General features: G+C 35.7%; 1 protein-coding gene and 1 long non-coding RNA gene across 2 annotated transcripts; one reads left to right on the forward strand and one right to left on the reverse strand.

The window, feature by feature from the left end:
- The first annotated feature begins 644 nt into the window (after positions 1-644).
- On the forward strand, positions 645-2,705 carry LOC141325078 (uncharacterized). Its single transcript, XR_012353718.1, has 3 exons — positions 645-782; positions 1,198-1,290; positions 1,648-2,705. It is a non-coding gene; the product is annotated as an uncharacterized lncRNA (long non-coding RNA).
- A 764-nt stretch (positions 2,706-3,469) lies between these two features.
- LOC141326485 (interferon gamma receptor 1-like) lies at positions 3,470-16,692 on the reverse strand. The gene is made up of 7 exons (XM_073835229.1): positions 16,530-16,692; positions 9,418-9,535; positions 9,131-9,312; positions 8,550-8,683; positions 8,285-8,456; positions 6,714-6,835; positions 3,470-6,393 (listed from the first exon to the last, which is right to left on the reverse strand). The coding sequence occupies exons 1-7, from the start codon at positions 16,600-16,602 to the stop codon at positions 6,061-6,063; spliced, it is 1,134 nt and encodes a 377-aa protein (XP_073691330.1). The 5' UTR covers positions 16,603-16,692; the 3' UTR covers positions 3,470-6,060.
- Between the last annotated feature and the right edge of the window lie 1,715 nt (positions 16,693-18,407).

The raw sequence follows: 18,407 nt of genomic DNA on the forward strand, positions 1-18,407 counted from the left end.
CCATGGTCAAACTTTGACAGCGTAGACATCAAGTAAGTTAACGTTAACTTATATGGATTTGAGATGGTATGATAACAGATATCAAATTAGTCTTTATTTGATTTGTAAAACCGAAACATATTAGTTAATTCACTTAACCATAGTGTAATTGTGTATTTCTGTGGGAAAGAGCATGGCAGCCATTTCTGAGATCAATTTATTAACAAAATATTGTGCATAATGTTATCAAAGTATGAATGAAAAGTCGACAATTTTGACTTGTAAAGTATGTACATTTAGTTTTATTTTTGGATAACGCTGTAAGACTACAATCTTAATTATAGAGTTTTTTTTTTTTTTTTTTTACTGATTGTTAAACTTATTATTTTCAACTTTTCTGTTACAGGTTACATGAGACATTACATGTGGAAATGTAAGTATTGTGTTTTTGACTCTGCAAGCATTTTTGTTCAGCAAAATAAAATCATGTGTTTTACAACAATTTTCTTTTTTTTTCTTCTTTTTTTTGTGGTCTATTCCTTTAACATGATAAAGAAAACCAATTCTTAGCCTTCATTATTTACTAATTATTTATTAGCCTGTAAAGCATTTCTGTGTGGAAGCTAATGTGATTAGTGACCTGATGTTTCCCCCAAGGTTTGCATGGAGTTCAACAGAATTAAAGGCAAAAGTCTAATTCAGGAATTCTAAAAAAACCTGGACAGACACAGTTCATGGACCTTTGTAAAACCAGAAGGGGGTCTCCTGGTCAGCGCTTGTTGAACTTTTTACAGCAAATAAAGGTCAGTAATTATTTTAACATAACTTGAAGGATAGAAACCAAAAACGGAAATCCTCTCATCATTTCCTCACCCGCAGTTGTTCCAAACCTGTATACATTTCTTTGTTTTGCTGAAACCAAAGGAAGATATTTTGAAGGAATATTTGTAATCAAACTATTTTGGTGCAGCACTGACTTCCCTAGAATTTCTTTTTAGTATGTACATGTGAGTGGTGCATCAAAACAGCTTGGTTTAGAAAAAAAATTAGGGTGAGTAAATGACAGTATTTATTTTAACAATGTAATTTATATATTATTTTCTCATATCAGTAATCTTTTATGTATTACAATCTAAAATTTAATTTATATCACATACAAATGCTTAAAATAGATGGAAATTGAGTTTTTTGGCTTTAATAGAATTTCATGTTTTAAAGTCAGCCCAGCCAACTGAGGTCCGAACCCTTGTTCTTCGGGGACTGCCTATCATGCTTGGAGATGATGATTCTTCTTTCTTCCAGTCATGTTTAGTAAGTAAATCTGTTCTTAAAAGGGATAGTTTACCCAAAAATTATTACCCCATGGTTTAATGACAATCAAGCCATCCAATCAGAGTTATAATAAAATTTATCCTGGTTCTTCCAAGCTTTTTAATGAGAGTGAATGGGGGATGAAATTTTGAATCTCAAAAAATTCCATCCATCCATCATTAAACTGCCCAACACGGCTCCAGGGGGTTTGTATCAGTTTGTCTAAGAAAATATCCATGTTGGATTAGAATTAGTGTTTAAAAAAAAAAAAAAGCGGGCATTCTGTTAAACATCCATTGATGATAAACCTTGGATTTCTGATCACAATACTATATTTATACGTCTTTTTTTCACTAGGTACCTGATCATCACAACACTATCCTTGATTTGCCAGTGGGGATCTTATTGGAGGACACTGATCTTCAGTCTTCCAATTCCTTGCATTTGACTTCTTAAGTTGGAATAATTCTTGAAGGCCAATTGGTGATGGACAAAGTGCAGGACCTCCCACAGGCAATCTGACTTCTCTTCGGTCTGATATACGCACTACACCTGAATTAACCAAGATCAATTACCAACAAGATTGATTTCATCTGGCGTGTACTAATGCCAATGGGACAGAATGCTCTCAAGCCAAGAGTGCAGTCTCTGGCAAACCAACTTTTGCTTAAGAAATCACTGTGATACTTTAACATTCTTGGAATAAAAATAATGTTTAAATTGTTAAATGCAGAGTTCTACAACTGATGTGTCGTAGTTAATTTGGTATATTGTTACACATCTGTAGTATGGTTTTGACAGTAATATTTCAGTATTTTTTTTTTAATGAAATTTTGGTGAAATACACAATATGCTGAGTATGTTTTATTTTAGTTTGCTATGTTTGCATAAAGCTTAAATAGTCAAATGCAATGTTTAAATTAAAATAAATACTTGATACTTGAGTGAAGTATATATGTGACCCTGGACCACAAAACCGTTGCTGGGGTATATTTGTAGCAATAACCAAAAATACATTGTATGGGTCAAAACTGTTGAAGTTAAGATCATGTTCCATGAAGATTTTTTGTAAAATTCCTACTATAAATATATATAAATGTAATTTTTGATTAGTAATATGCATTAAGAGCTTAATTTGGACAACTTTAAAGGTGATTTTCTCAGTATTTTTCTGCACCCTCAGATTCCAGATTTTCAAATAGATTTATCTCGGCCAAATATTGTCCTATCCTAACAAACCATACATCAACAGAAAGCTTATTTGTTGAGCTTCTATATGATGTATACATTTCAGTTTTGTAAAATTTTTATGACTGGTTTGTGGTCCAGGGTCACATATGTGCATAGAGTTGTACAATTGATGTACTGCACTAGTTTATTTATTTTTAACCACCTTAAGGTGTGGCTATAACTGATTTAGATTACAGTATAGTGGTAACTGTATTTTCATTAATATTGTGACATCTTGACAATAAAAAAAATCAAAGATTAATTATCTTGTTCATTGTTTTATTTCAGTTCGGTGTGTGCACTAAGAATGCAGTCAAAAATAAGTTTCAGTTTATTTCAGTTACTTTCCATGTTGAGTTAACTTAAATATATAAGTGCATTTGAACATAATCGTTTAAGTATATTGAATAAGTACAAAGTTTATTGAACTGAACGATTTAAGTGTAGTCTACAAAACCGCTAAGTTAAATAAACTTAAATATGCAAGTTTTGGGAGACTTCATTACTCAATTAAATTGAGGCAACGAGTTTACTCAATCACTTTAGTCCAGTCAACTTATTAGGGTTTTCAGTGTACTAATTGGTCAGACCGGGAAAAACATTTGGAGTACTGTCCACTGCATGCTAAAAGTTAACAAATCAAGGAGAAGAGTGCAAAAAACTCTCTGAGGAACAAAAGGCATTTACAGTGGGCCAAACTGAATCAGGATTGTGAAGGAGGTGAAATATTAGACTAATATCTTAATACTGCTCGTACATATCTTTACACTATGATTTAGCAGCTTCCACATTTTTTTTTCCGTGGTTTAGACAGGATAAATGAGCAGAACAATGTATTTAGTATTACATTAACTGTGCAATCAATGCTGTGGTTTACATCCGAGTATCTCCAATATGGCCTAGCATCCTGGTAACTGACCAACTATTATTAAACCCTCTATTTAAAATGTTTCTAACTTAACAAATCAAATGGCCAGCTCTCCTCCAAACTGTAGTTTATTTATCCAGTGCCAGAGTTTTTTAATCAACAGCTCAACTAATGAAGCAGCCAGTCAATTAATTTATTGTGATTAAAATGTCTTACAACTAAATACAGAAAAAGCACATGAATATGAAACAGATATAATATACTGATATAAAGTAAAAAAAAATATTGTGCAAAAACTTGACACAGGGTTAAGGGTTATGTATAAAATCACAAACTTGTAAACTATGGCACCAGCAACTGCAAGGCCATAAGTGCAATTTCCTGGGAAAATACCCTGATCAACATTGTAGCCTATGTGATTTCAGATAAAAGCTTCTGCTAAACTGTACAACGTAAATGAGAATTCTTTGTATGGTTAGTAAAGCTTAGGATTAAAGACTCATTTTGTATCTGTCTTTTTTCTCCACCTTTTCTGGTCAGTGTAGACACATTCTTGATTCTTAAGTGCAAATTAGCTTTATTTTTCAAGGAGCATTCATCTTTAAAAGAATTAAGCAAAAAATAGAGGCATTTCAAGTAAAAAAAAGTGCATTAAGTAAAAAATAAGAATATATACCACATATATTTACATCTTAGTAGGGGGGCGATCTCACAATTTTGTATTGTGATTGACATCTACGATCTTAAGCAAATCGTAGAGATTGTGATTAAACGTGAGTAAACATGGGGTTTTGGGAGCACACATAAACAATCAAAACAGTCTGTTTTTACATAAAGACAATCAGTTTTGTCTTAAATGAACATAAACAATTGGGAAAGCAATCTGATGAATGTCAGTATGCTAGATTTGTGCATTCTGTCTTAAAGAGACGGCAGCCTAATAAACCTACTGCTGTCTGTGTCATTAATAACAGAGAAAATCAGTCAATGCTCTTGACTGAATGACTTTATAACTTTAATAAGAATCAATGTATGTTTAATTCATCTAATAATGCAGTGTTTTAAAGTTTGACTTAGCTTTGAACGACCATTTGTACGACTGATTGTTTACTGCAAAACTGTGCAAAAAGCTAAGTCATAGGCTTGGTCCACTCTGGATATTCTCAATAGTACCTTTCATAATTCAGATTGTGGATCATGATTTTCTGTTATAAGATTGTGATATATTTTGGGAAGATCGTCCACCCCTACATCTTCCTATTTTTTTAAATACAAAAAAATGACATCACTTTTTTTCTATATCAAGAAATGTTGGCTCATGAGTAATGCTATTTATATTACCTGTAATCTATTCAGCCAGAGAATTGTTCAATTACCCAACACTTTACAAATGTAACAGAATAAACCACTGGTTAGAAATGTGTATATCATGACAATCACGTGATATATTCAGCTTGGCAAAATTCTCCAGTGTAAAAGCGACAGCAGCTGAAAATCTCATCGGTTAACGGATGCCTACATCAGAGTGCGTTTTGGTAAAAAAGATCATTTTCACAACCTTTGGTTGATTGATAGAGCGTCATATTGGCAATTCCCTTTAACATCAATTGATTCACATAACTTTCTAAAGCAGAATAAACACTACACTCCAAGGAAATACTGCCCAGTGTACCGTTAATACGTGTTAATTGTCTGTGCTGATTTTACAGGTGTTTTACCTGTATTCTGAAGCATATATTGCATTGTGTTATGTTTTAGGATTGAAGCAAATGTCCATAAACAGACTGGTAATAAAGAATTGGTAATGAAATATACTGGTAAAGTAAGTTTTATTTTATTTTTAACTCAAACTGTTGCAGTCTGTCAGTCATATAATTGCAGTCAATGGTTGCCAAATCTTTAAGAGTAAAAAAAACATACACAGACAAAACCAACTGAAACCCTGTGGCTCGTGACGATACATTGAGGTCTTGAGACACATAACAATCAGTCTGTGGAAAAAAGCTGAACAGTATGTGAATGCACTCAGGAGAGTAGAACTCTCTGAATTCAGAGGTAAATAATGATATAAATACTGTTCAGTTTTTTGCACAGACCGATTGTTTTGTGTCTTAAGACCTCAATGTATCGTCACGAGCCGCAGGGATTCATTTGGTTTTGGCTGTGTATGTTTTTTTGACTCTCAAAGCCGTCAATCCCACTGACTACCATTATATGACTAACAGACTGCAACGGTTTGAGTTAAAAATCTTCGTTTGTGTTCTATTGAAGAAACAAAGTCACCTACATCTTGGATGCCCTGGGGGTAAGCAGTTAAACATACAATTTTCATTTTTGGGTGAACTATCCCTTTAAGGCATGTTAGTGGGAAGCTCACCATGGCTGTAGTTAACACTGTTAATGCATCTAAACCGCAGCACATCACAACAAAACTAGCTGGCTCTCACCATAATCAAACATTTTCCACTGTGAGAGACATCACAGACATCATGCTGCCTGCATTGTAGCCAGCTTTGATTTTGATTTTTGTAGTTTTGTCACGGTGCACACAACACAACACTGATGATGAGTGTGTGAAATTGTTAATGAACCAATAAACCATTACATAAAATGACTTGGTGTGAACAGGCCGTCTTTCCACAAGACAGTGTCGTTCTTTCATGCGTTCGGACCTAAAGTACTGGTGGTCGTGGGCCGTATCCCTCAGTTATGTCCCCCGGACTCATTTCCTGCAGGAATTTGGGACTGTCATAGTCAGATGACCAGCCGAAGCTTTCAAAGTCGTCATTATTCACATCCTCTTCAGAAACCTCAGGTAGATCCACTACAGTGCCCTTACTAGGGGACACGATTGTGTTTGCTTTGCAGTTTTCCTCAGTCAGGGAATTGGGAGGAGGATCATAACTTTCTTCTGTCAGTAGGGGTGTGTGTCTCTGAGATGTCATTGGAGAAACATCAGTCAACTCGGGTTGGGTTGTAGGAGATTGCCCAGGTATAAGGCCCCTCTGTATATGGAAAGAAGCAAACGGTTAGTCTGGTGCTACTATAACTAATAAGTCACTAGACACATTACAAATACAAATACAAAACACTGCTGAATATAGAAAAACTCCTGAAGGAACAGTTCACCTGAAAATGTCATGATTTACTGATATTCATACTGTTCCAAACATGCATGACTTTATTTTGTGGGTTGCTCACGAAATGAAAGTGGAAGTCACATGGTATCACTATCACAGGGATATTCCTCAAAATGTGAATAATTAATATAATATTTGACAATGTAAAAATAAGAAACACAGTGACAAGACTGAAAGCCACAGACCAAAACTTCAGGAATTTTGGGGATTTTGGACCATTTCCTGCAGAGCAGCCACAAAACGCCCACGATAATGAAGAGCATGATGGTCCCTCCGCCGAGCAAACCTGCGATTAATCCCGTTTTGTCTACAGAAAAGTCAAGAACATTTCAATGAAGCATCTGCTCTAGTACTCACAAATACTAACTTTATTAAATTATTATTAATACAGTAATAACAATAACAGTAATAGTACAACAATAATAATCGGATTGCAGTTCTGTCTGGTTCAGTATGCAGCACAGAAAAGACACTGTTAGGGTCTCATGGATTGAATTTTTTAAGCCACAGCTCCACAGCCCTCTCTGGTGCACTTTTTTTTTTACCCCATCCAATGTGGTGGACCTTTTGACATTAGCTGTGTTTCCATTACCCCCTAAATTGCGCAAAATTGAAATTGAGAATTGAAAATACGCCTAATGGAAATGCGTCAATTGCGCAAAAACTCCCATATATCGCCAGATTCTTTTTTACATTTGCATGAGGTGTTTTTTTAGGCAATTTGAAAAAGCAATATTCCGCAAAACAGCAATTGAAATGTTTTTTTTTTTTTCACATTTAAAGGTCACATTCAATTCATTACAGGCAAAATCCAACAAAAATCCGTTGCCATGACTTATCGCGAGAGGAAAAAATTACGTTTCATTCGCATAACATCAGTTAATGGAAACAATCATTTCGCAATACTTTTTAATCGACAGTAGCTGCGTTTCCATTTCCCTTTAAACTGTGCAAAATGAAATTGCGCATTGAAAATACGCGTGGAAACGCGTCAATTGCTCAAAAACTCCCATATATCGCAAAAATGTTTTTACGCTCACAAGAGGTGGTTTTTCAGGCAATTTGAAAAAGGAATATTCCGCAAAACAGCAATTGAAATGTTTTTTTTTTTCACATTTAAAGGTCACATTCAATTCATTACAGGCAAAATCCAACAAAAATCCGTTGCCATGACTTATCGCGAGAGGAAAAAATTACGTTTCATTCGCATAACATCGGTTAATGGAAACAATCATTTCGCAATACTTTTTAATCGACAGTAGCTGCGTTTCCATTTCCCTTTAAACTGTGCAAAATGAAATTGTGCATTGAAAATACGCGTGGAAACGCGTCAATTGCTCAAAAACTCCCATATATCGCAAAAATGTTTTTACGCTCACAAGAGGTGGTTTTTCAGGCAATTCGAAAAAGGAATATTTCACAAAACAGCAATGGAAATGTTTTTTTCCGCATTTACAGGTCACATTCGATTATATATAGCCAAAATCCCACAAAAATCCGTTGCCATGAATTATCACCAGAGGAAAAAAAAATATCATTTCGCAATACTTTTTAATCGACATTTATAATATATTTGCACAAATCCGTAATGGAAACGCAGCTAGTGAGGGGACGGTGATTTAAAACACATGTTGTGTCAGTATTCTCAAAATTTTCCTCAATGGCTAAATCAGAGATAAATACTGATTCCCACACACTGCCTGCACTTAATAGCATAAAAGAAAAATGAACACAATTAAACTGATCATGCTTTTACCTGTCTCGGGCGTCTGCTGAGGGACGCAAACATTTCTGTAGGTATGTGAAGGAATACCAGCAATCTTCCCTTCGAACTTCAAGTCATTACACTGTCCCGCCATGCCTTCTTTGAGGTGGATTTCTGTAGTGCACATCTCATCCTTCACAGAACACGAGTATGAAAACTCTTGCTGTGGAAGGACAAAAGAAAAGTGATTTTAACAATTCAACATCTTACCATTTAAAGAAGGACATGGCGTAGTCTGTGCGACTGCTTTCCAGACCTCATCATGTGTGACTGTGTACACAAATTCTTGTCTCAGAATGTCTTGCTTATGAAGTAACAAAGGGTGCTCAAAGGACGCTTCAATCACATCTTTGTGGACAGATGTATTTACAGCTGGAAAGTCCAAAGAGCCTGGAAAAAGCAAAAGCCATTATTGCTTTAAGAAAATTCCAACATTAAAATTCAAATATCTAAATGGAAAGAAACAGCAACAGTGCTTGCAAGACAGTGGACTGAGATTTTAAGTTTGAGCAAACTTCATTTTATTATAGGCTTTGCTTCTGGGTAAATGAAATGCTGCCATATAAGCCCTAAGGTTGACACATGCACTCTAGAAAGTTTTGCCTTTATTTTTTCTACAGAAGTTATGAAGTTATGCGTCACACACTGTACGCAGATCCTCATGTATGCATAAAAAACTAAGTTTAATGAACACATAATGCAATGCTTTTCACAGTATAAGTTGGGTTGAACAGAGGCAGTAGAGAAAGGACCAATCATGCAATTATTAATGATGCCATCACTGTCTGCTGAACACTGTAACACAGTCAAACTGTTAGTTATAATTAGAGAACTTACATTTATATTTATGTTTGCTCTCATGAAAATAGTCTTTGCTGTAGGTGAATTTAATGAAGACACTTTCCGATTTCTCTTGGCCATCATGTGCCGTCACAGACACTAAGTAATCGTCACTCGCATCTCTGCTGTAGCTGCTGATATCAAGGTACGTCTGAGAGGTGTCAACTGTTTGGGAATCACTAGAAATAAACAGAAAGTTTAAGGAATGTGATTGTGATTAAGAAATGACACATTTTCTGTAGTATAGTATTTCTTGGTTAGCTGCTTTTGACACACGCACATACCTCTCATAAGGATCAACGTTTACACTGAATTTCAGCTGTTCAGTTGGGTTACTGTAGTTCCAGTAGAGGACATTCACAAAGTTGTGACAAACAACACTGATGTTTGTTGGGGAAGGTACTGTAGAAAATAAAAATTGATTCGATTTAGATTCGAAAATTTTCGAATGCCTTTTTTGTTCCTATTCGTCATCGTTTCCTATCAAAATGCTTGCTATGGATGCAATTTTTTTTTTATGAAGGATGAAAGTTTCGGAGGCAGTGCGTAAACGAGATTGACACAACATGAGGTCGTATTTATTTTTTAGTGTGTGAAAATTTCTGATGAAAATTTTAGTCATACGTGACTGAAGTATAAATGTTTAAATGAATGTGGAAAACAAATAACAATAATACATTTAAAAAATTGGATGAGTCACACTGAATAGGGAAGGAAATGCAGCAAACAAGTATCCAGCATACAAGGAAACTTCAATAACCCCTGAAACCATCCTGATCAGAGTGACAGACCAGCATAACAATGGAGTTAACACAATATATTGACACTTTGGACAAGTTCACTTGGGGTGTACTCACTGTTGTTGCCAGCTATTTTGACAATAGTGGCTGTATGTTGATTTATTTTCAGAGGACATTAAATCTATACGGCTATACAAGCTGCACACTGACTACTCTGAGATATATTCAGGTTTCATTTCTATAGTAATGTCCCTTGAGAAGATAGACTAAAATGGTTGCTGAAATGTGAGGGGTGTACTCACTTGTGACATACTGCATGTAATTAGATTGTTTGATTGGTAATGTACAGTATAATCTGAGGCTATTTTTTTTGTGAGTCACAGTATTTAAATCAAAGTGGACCTTAAAATAAAAATACAAGCAAAGTGTTTCTGAAGACCAAGAATTATACTGAGCTGAGGAAGTGGCTGATAGCATGTGCCATCACAGGAAATGTAAGTCTTACTCAATATGAAGACTTGAAAAACATTCAACATTGACTCGTGGTGGATTGGGGGCCAAATTTGTATATATAAAATTGTATTTATTTGAACATTTTAATAGTCTTTTTACCTCATTAAAGGAAGATAATAGAGTTGGAGAAATTTGGTTATATTTCTCTAAATCACTACATTCAACATTACCATTACATTATTATTCAATCAAATCGACTTTGAGAACATTTTGTTGTAAGGAAGTGAAATTTAGAAAGCAGAAATCATTTTTTGCTCATAAAAAGAAGTTCACTTCTGCTAACAGAGTGCTTACATTTACATTTAGTTATTTAGGAGATGCTTTTGTCCAAAGCGACTTACAAAAGAGGACAATGGAAGCAATCAAAATCAACAAAAGAGCAATAACATGCAAGTGCCAAGACAAGTCTCATTTAGCCTAATGCAGTACACGTATCAATTTTTTTTTTTAAGCTAGTGTTAGAGTCCTAAAAATAGATAGATTGAATACAACAAGAACTGGGAAGCTAGTGTTAGTTTACAAGCAGTAAAAAAAAAAAATAGAGTATAAGTCTAAAAGGGCAAGTTTGAAAAAAAAAAATAGAATTAGAATAAAGGTTAGAGGGTCAAATAAAGATGGAAGAGGTGTGTTTTGAGCCGATTCTTGAAGCTGTTCGGATTGAGTTGGTCAGGTCATTTCACTAGGAGGGTACATTTATTAAAGTCCGTGAAAGTGAGTTTGTGCCTCTGGGATGGCACAATAATGTGCTGTTCACTTGCAGAACGCAAGCTTCTAAAGAGCACATAAGTCTGAAGTAATGAATTTAGGTAAAGGGGTGCGGAACCAGTGGTGGTTTTGTAGGCAAACATTAACGCCTTGAATTTTATGCAAGCAGCTATTGGTAGTAGAGCTGCACGATATATCGAAGAATTATCGTTATCGCGATATTAGTATACGCGATATTAATATCACAGATAGTTGCGATAATTGACATTTAATTTACGTGCCAAACATTTGTGCGTTGCATGCATAGATTGTCCTCATTTGACCAAACAGATGGGGGCTTACTCTCTTTATACCCGCCTCCCTAGTAGGTTCTATAACGCTATTGGCTAGACCGGGCCAAAAGGAACCTGGTGGCTCAGAGCAGAGAACGAAAAATAAATACGGCAGGAGTATGAAGGGAGAAAATGACAGCAGCGCTGAACTTGTGCCTAAAAAGAACTGTACGTCTGAAATATACAGGGATCAAAATTGCGACCGTTTATGCTCCCAAAATTTAATCTGCGCAACCTCAAATTATATTTGGGAGCATTTTGTGAAATTGTTGTGGTGCGACCTAGTTTCATTTCTTAACAAAACTTTCGCTAACCTAACTACTGCACAGACTGCTGTGAGCTGATGCGTTCGCCGTTCGCTCCAACATTACATAACCATTTAATCTTTATTGTTACCTTTAATGAAGATTTGAGATATTAGCCGTCTTCCTGTCACTGACAATGCGCACCGCTGAACTAGGAACCGGCCGTTTTTTTTCTGAAACCTCTGTTCCGGATTTGCACAAACTGCATTGCAATTAGGGGTGTGTGGTTTGACGATTTTTGATTGTGGACAGTAAAAAGGTTCTGTACAACGCGGCATACATTCACATCAGATGATAACTCAGCGACCGAGATCCACTCACGAAGGGGAGTATTTTCCACTGGGGACACGCTTTTCAAAATCCTGTTGGTGTCCTCCGACTTTCAAATGGTTTGTTAAAGTAATCTCTTGTATTGCAGAATGCATGCTCTGCACCGCCGAGAGTTTCGCGCGATCCTTAAAACGAAACCAAAAGTAAAACGCGCACGCACATTCAAAAGAAATTTTAATACCCCACGTTTAGAGAGCGACTCCCCAATGCACGCAAATTAGGCTAGATAAAATATCGAGGCTGTTATTAGAATGTGGGCTATAATAAGTTGTGTAGTTGTCTATAACTCTGTATCATACTTTAAAAAATTCGGTCTCTATTTCCACTTTGAATATTGAAAGAGTAGTCTACTTTGAATATGGCTGCATTTATTGTCTATTTTTGTTATTTGTACTGTATTTTTTTTTATTGATTCTGAGGCTTTCAGAAACAGCCCATTTGATTTTGCAATTGGAATCGGCCATGAAGAATCAAGATCGGTGCATTACTGAAAAGAAAGTTTTTTTTTTTTTTTGATGCTCCTAACTTTTTGAAGTGACTATTCATTCTGGCTGCATTGTCTTTGTGTGTGTTTCTCTGTGTTCCTGATCCTGGCTCCTAGACCGTGTTTCCTGTTTTGTTTGGTTTGATCTTTGATTCTAGTTGTGTTGTGCCGTGTTGGCCTTTTGTTTGTGTTCAGTTTGTTTATTTATATTAAAACTACCTTCCCTGCATTTGGACCCAGATCTCCTCATTCCCAACGTGACACCTTGAAGGACCTATCTGAGTAAAAGATACTTGAGTGTGGTTCCTGAGAAGCCTTTTGCCAATAGGGTTGACAGAAGGATCTGGTGCTTAACCGTGTCAAAAGCAGCGCATAGATCCAGCAAGATAAGTATTGCTTACTAACAGTTTAGTTTAGATGTGAGAGTATATTTATAAGAATATAGAGCCGTGCCACAAAACTGAGATCAGATGCCAAATTTGCTCATTTGGCCCATGTTATTTTGTTACTCTCCATTATCCTCTTTTGATCAGGGCTCTGTTGTGTCTGTCATGGGTGCAGGGATTTTATAATAGCAATACTCCACTGGAGACTGTTGCTTTGTTTGATGTTTGTTTTGCTCGATCTCCATTATGACTTCAACCCAAGAGTAACACCTCCATGTAAACTGACAAAGCCACACTGATTTGCAGCTGTAACCACGTGTGATCATTGACATTTGTACACCTGCTCAGACTCAGAACAGACCTAACTGTGGTTTTGTCACACAAGTGCGAAAATAAAACCACAGTTTGTGTACCATGTTCTAGAAATTATACTGTACTTTAAGGGGAGACACTTCAGGCAAAACGCAGTTTTTTCATACACCTGTTACATTTGAGATTTTGGGCTTTTTGGTGTTTCATAAAGTGCTTTTTCAGACTAGTGGAAAGAAAACACCCAAAAGACACTGTTAAGTGTTTATTTCATAGCAATTTGTCTATTGGTATCAATAGATTTAAAGTACAATACATATTTTTAAATCCCATTTTCTCAAAATGAGTTTTTTTCTCCTACACTGAGCCATAAATATCCACTTAAGTAGCACTTACACACACCAAACTTGACATTTTTATTCCTGTCTATATCCTGAAGGTTTTTACAGAAGGATTTGTTTATATATAATTAGCTTGATGCAACATTTTATTCCCCCCAAAATTAAAAAATACATTGTTTTCTGTCTGTTCTATTGAGTCCTATTCAGTGTCTGGCCTTTAACAAATAACTCAAAGCTTGGCCAGAACATGTCAATGTGTGACTGGCTGATCACAAGAATGGAGAAAGAAAACATAAGGAGATCAATAGAACAACAGGAAGGAAGTGACTTAGAAAAAGAGAAATGAGAGTAGGTTTAACACGCAAACACAGGAGAGGAAACTTACAACCATGTGAAGAAGAATTAGAAATCAAGACCAAAACATTTATTAATTCAAGTTAGCAACTGATACCAATGACTTCAACAAAAATATGATACCTGCTAACCAATCCTGAGTGGGAATCTAACTGAAAACCACGGGATGATCTGCCATTAAAGCAAGAGAAATCAACATAGTCCATATAGTGTACAGATCTGTTAAGCATCTGTTAATGACATATAAAACTACCTGCCTTTGATTATTTATTACAAAATAACATGTACAATGTGTGAACACAAATAAAACATGATTTACTTATTATAGATGATATAAGACTCTATTTCTCTCTTGCAGACACTCATAAATTGATTATCGTGCTGATGGACTACAGAAATAAGTAACACTGACAATCCACTTTACCAGCCGCCTTGTTTCGGGAAGTACTTTGTCTAACCTTACTAAATAAAAAAAAAAAAAACACTAAGCCACGAACCAAAGTAGTATCTGTCTGGGCTGATGATCTCACCAGCTCAATTACATCATTCCCAGTGTTTAATGGAAGTGGATGGCCTTCTCTGACCTCTCCTGCCATCATTTTTGCATCCATGGTAACAACAACCTCTCTGACTGATGGATCGCTCCTATGTCTAATGGTTCTTCTTTACCAGGAATTTGGCAATTAAACACAATTGTTTTTTCTACGAAAGCACCTACTCATCGCTCTCTGGAATACTTGATTTTGACTGGTCAATCATGGCATACTGTACTGGTGCTACTACCACAAAATCACTCTCGTTTTTATACAAACACAACCGCCACCATCTTGTGCCTCAGGCAACAGTAAACTTCAGCACAGAGGACCATAGCATTGCTCCTTTTTATACTACTACGTGTTATTATTTATTTTGAAATAAACTTTGGCTGGCTTAGATCTTTATCAAACTCAGAAGAGCTCAAAATGCAATCAATGGGATTTTCTTCTCTCATTTTATCTCCTCTCATGTTATTGTCTTAGCTTTATTCTTTTAGCTAATTTTATTTTGTGGTTCTTATTTTCTAGTTTCTGTGTTTTGTAAATTACTTGTAATACCTTTGTGGTGATAATTGAAGTATTTTTTTATATATCCTGGTACTGAATGATAAAATGTTTGTTGACTAAGGACTTTTATAAAAAAAAAAGAAAAAAAAGAAAAACAATATCCCAAAATGCTGTGGTAACATGGCAGTTTCCCCTACTAAAAGAAGTATACTTCAAGTTTATTTTATTAAGTATACTTAAGTTCAAGCATATTTTTAAGTATACTCTTTGTAGGAAGCATACAAATATCAGTGTACTAGTAGTATACTTTTCACTTGCAGTGTACTATTTCAATATTACTTGAGACTAAATTGACCCAATTTCTAGTATATAAAAGTATACTTTTAAGTATAACAGTAGTAAACTTTGAGGACACAACTAGTTTACATCTATGTTTTCAGTTTGTACTGCAAGTATTACAAAAAGTGAACTAATAGGTATACTGATAGTTTACTAATTAAATACCTTTTTATGCATTTTTAGTACACTAAATAATAATTTATGCATAGTTTTAGTACACGGGTCAACATTTCATTCCATAACATTACACAGTTTTCCATATCTATGTTTTTTTTTTTTTGCTGTTTTATGTCTGACTATTGTGTAGATTACATGTGGAAGCATCTGTTGTTTCGGTTTCTTTTTTATTTATGTTTTGGAAATTCTGTTCAGAAGATGTGTAACAGCACCCCTAGCATAAAACAATAAAAACACAGATTTTCATAGCTCTAATATACTTTTTATAAGTATGAGTCAAGTATACTTAAATGTAATTTTAAGTATATTTCTAAGTATATAAGCACATTTCTTGTGAGCTTCAGAAAAAGTAGACTGAAAATATACTTTCCTATATTTTAAGTTTAAAAGAAGTATACTAATAGCACACTTCTTTTTCATAAGGGTTGCTCTATTATGAGGCTAATATGGCGATGTAAACCCTTGTTTTGCATGCTAGTAAAGCGACTTTAACCTTTAATTTAACATAAAATACAGTAGGCTAGTCTTTGTTCTTGATTCTAGGCGCAAAAAAGAGAAGAGACATTTTTGATACATTTCAAATCACTTGCCTCGGAATTATATGATATACTATCATGGATGCCATACTGAAAACAACAACAATAAAGAGGAACCTTTAAATGTCAGCGCAGTCAAGTTTCAAGTAGTTACACGTTCTCTAAATATTTTTTTTTTTTTTTTTTTTACAATTAAAATAACATAACATTAAAACAATTCAAAGTTAACTAGTTCTGAAATCATCTGAAGTGATTTCAAACTGAAGCAATTACAGATTGAACTCAAATAACATATTTACTATAGAGATCGCGTTAAGATTTGAGTCATTTCCAGGCAGGGAAATCATAATTGTAAAACGTGCTTATTTTCCAGGATTTCCATGACCATGCCTGGGAACCCAGACAGACCATGAGAAACGATTTTAAAACAATCAAAACAAATACATATGTGTATATATTCATTACTCGTTAGCACGAGAGGCTTGAGCAATGAGATACTCACCAAAACTAAAGACTGGAAACAGTAACGCGTAAAACAGACCAAACTGCACTATATTATCCTTCGTCATTGTCATAAACTGTTTTTCCAAAACGTCGAAGGCGATTTCAGACGTGTTTCCAAAACCCAAAACGCATTTCCTGAGTCGGCTGTGTGCTCTTGTCTTTACGCGCTCTCACTTCTACTGAACGCGCTCTGGCAGTGTTGCCTAATATTCCACCTGACACAGCAATAAGGGGTTAAAGGTTACAATGTGTAAGAATGTGCACATGTGATCATGTTTAATAAAAAAGGGAAGTTATTCGTAATTACATTTAATTGGCCTGAAAAAAAAAAACAAGCCCTAAAATTAATAAACATAAGCTTATATTCAGACAGTTGTCTCCTAATTAAAAATAAAAAAGTAAACAAATAACAAAGATAACCTAGGAGGCTATATTTGACTCCTTGCAATAATTTACAGAGGCATATTGTATCTTTGTAATGGCATTTTTTCTAACCTTATTAAATTTATGTAATATTTGGTCAAATTCATATATTTATATTTACAAACATTTTCATTTTTGAATTAAACCAATACATTTAATTAGAATAACACAATCAGGAAGAATAAATTACCATTAAAAAAAAAGTATCAGCAAAATTAATCTGTGCACTAAAGGTGCAAACACAGACAAACGCAAAAGTGGCATTTAGGTATATTTACAGACTGCTCAGATTTTTCAAGATTCAAGATTTTTTATATTTTGTAATGATCATTTGAATCTGAATATTTGTCAAATTATTTGTCATTAATCAACATAAAAAATTGTTATGGTGTTACAAATCAAAATATGACTTTCTGTTATGAAACAGGATGTCCACTAGAGGACACCAGGACTTAAAGCATGTTTATTACACATTTTTGGAGACACAACAAGTGAACAGGGAAAGAAATTATATATCAGTATTCCTATGAAACATTAGATATTATTATGAAACTCTTGCCAATTTATTATGAAATCACGCCGTGCCTGAGTGGATGGCAGTCATTTGCGCCCGTCTGGCGGCGGCGAACGCCCGCTCTGTGCCTGACGCAGTGGTGACCGCTGGCTTGGTTGCTGATGCTGCGGCGACCACGCACTCTGTTCCCGAAGTGGCGGCGATGCCCGCTGACGTTCCCCTGGCGGCGATGCCCGCTGACATTCCTCTGAGGGCGGTGCCCACTGGTGTTCCTCTGGCGGCGAGGCCAGCTCACATTCCTCTGGCGGCTGTGTTCGCTCACGTTCCTCCGCTGCACGGGCCTGGCCTGGCATCCCTCCCCCTGTTTCACCGTTCCCCCTTCCACCGCCCTCCAGACTTATGGAACGTCTGGGAGCCGTTCCGTAGAGAGGGGGTACTGTCATGATCTGGGCTGTGGGTTTTCCCTCAGCCACCTGAGGTCGCTGTTTCCCTTTCCCTTGCACTGCACTTCCCTGATTGTTTACACCTGTCTTGTTGTAATTAACACTCGTCTCTACTCACACCTGTTCACAATCATATGGACTATAAGAACTCTCATTGCCCACTATTCATTCTGGCTGCATTGTCTTTGTGTGTGTTTCTCTGTGTTCCTGATCCTGGCTCCTAGACCGTGTTTCCTGTTTTGTTTAATTTGATCTTTGATTCTAGTTGTGTTGTGCCGTGTTGGCCTTTTGTTTGTGTTTAGTTTGTTTATTTATATTAAAACTTCCTTCCCTGCATTTGGACCCAGATCTCCTCCTTCCCAACGTGACAATTACATCCAACAACAAAACACCTCAGTCGCTTAGGAGCTATTCTTGTCTACATCCCTGTTCCGGTGTCAAAACAATGGCAGACTTTTTTGACACCGGTTTTTGCCATCACTTTGATGACATACAA

The sequence above is a fragment of the Garra rufa genome, chromosome 2 (assembly GCF_049309525.1).
Source record: "Garra rufa chromosome 2, GarRuf1.0, whole genome shotgun sequence".
Taxonomy (NCBI): domain Eukaryota; kingdom Metazoa; phylum Chordata; class Actinopteri; order Cypriniformes; family Cyprinidae; genus Garra; species Garra rufa.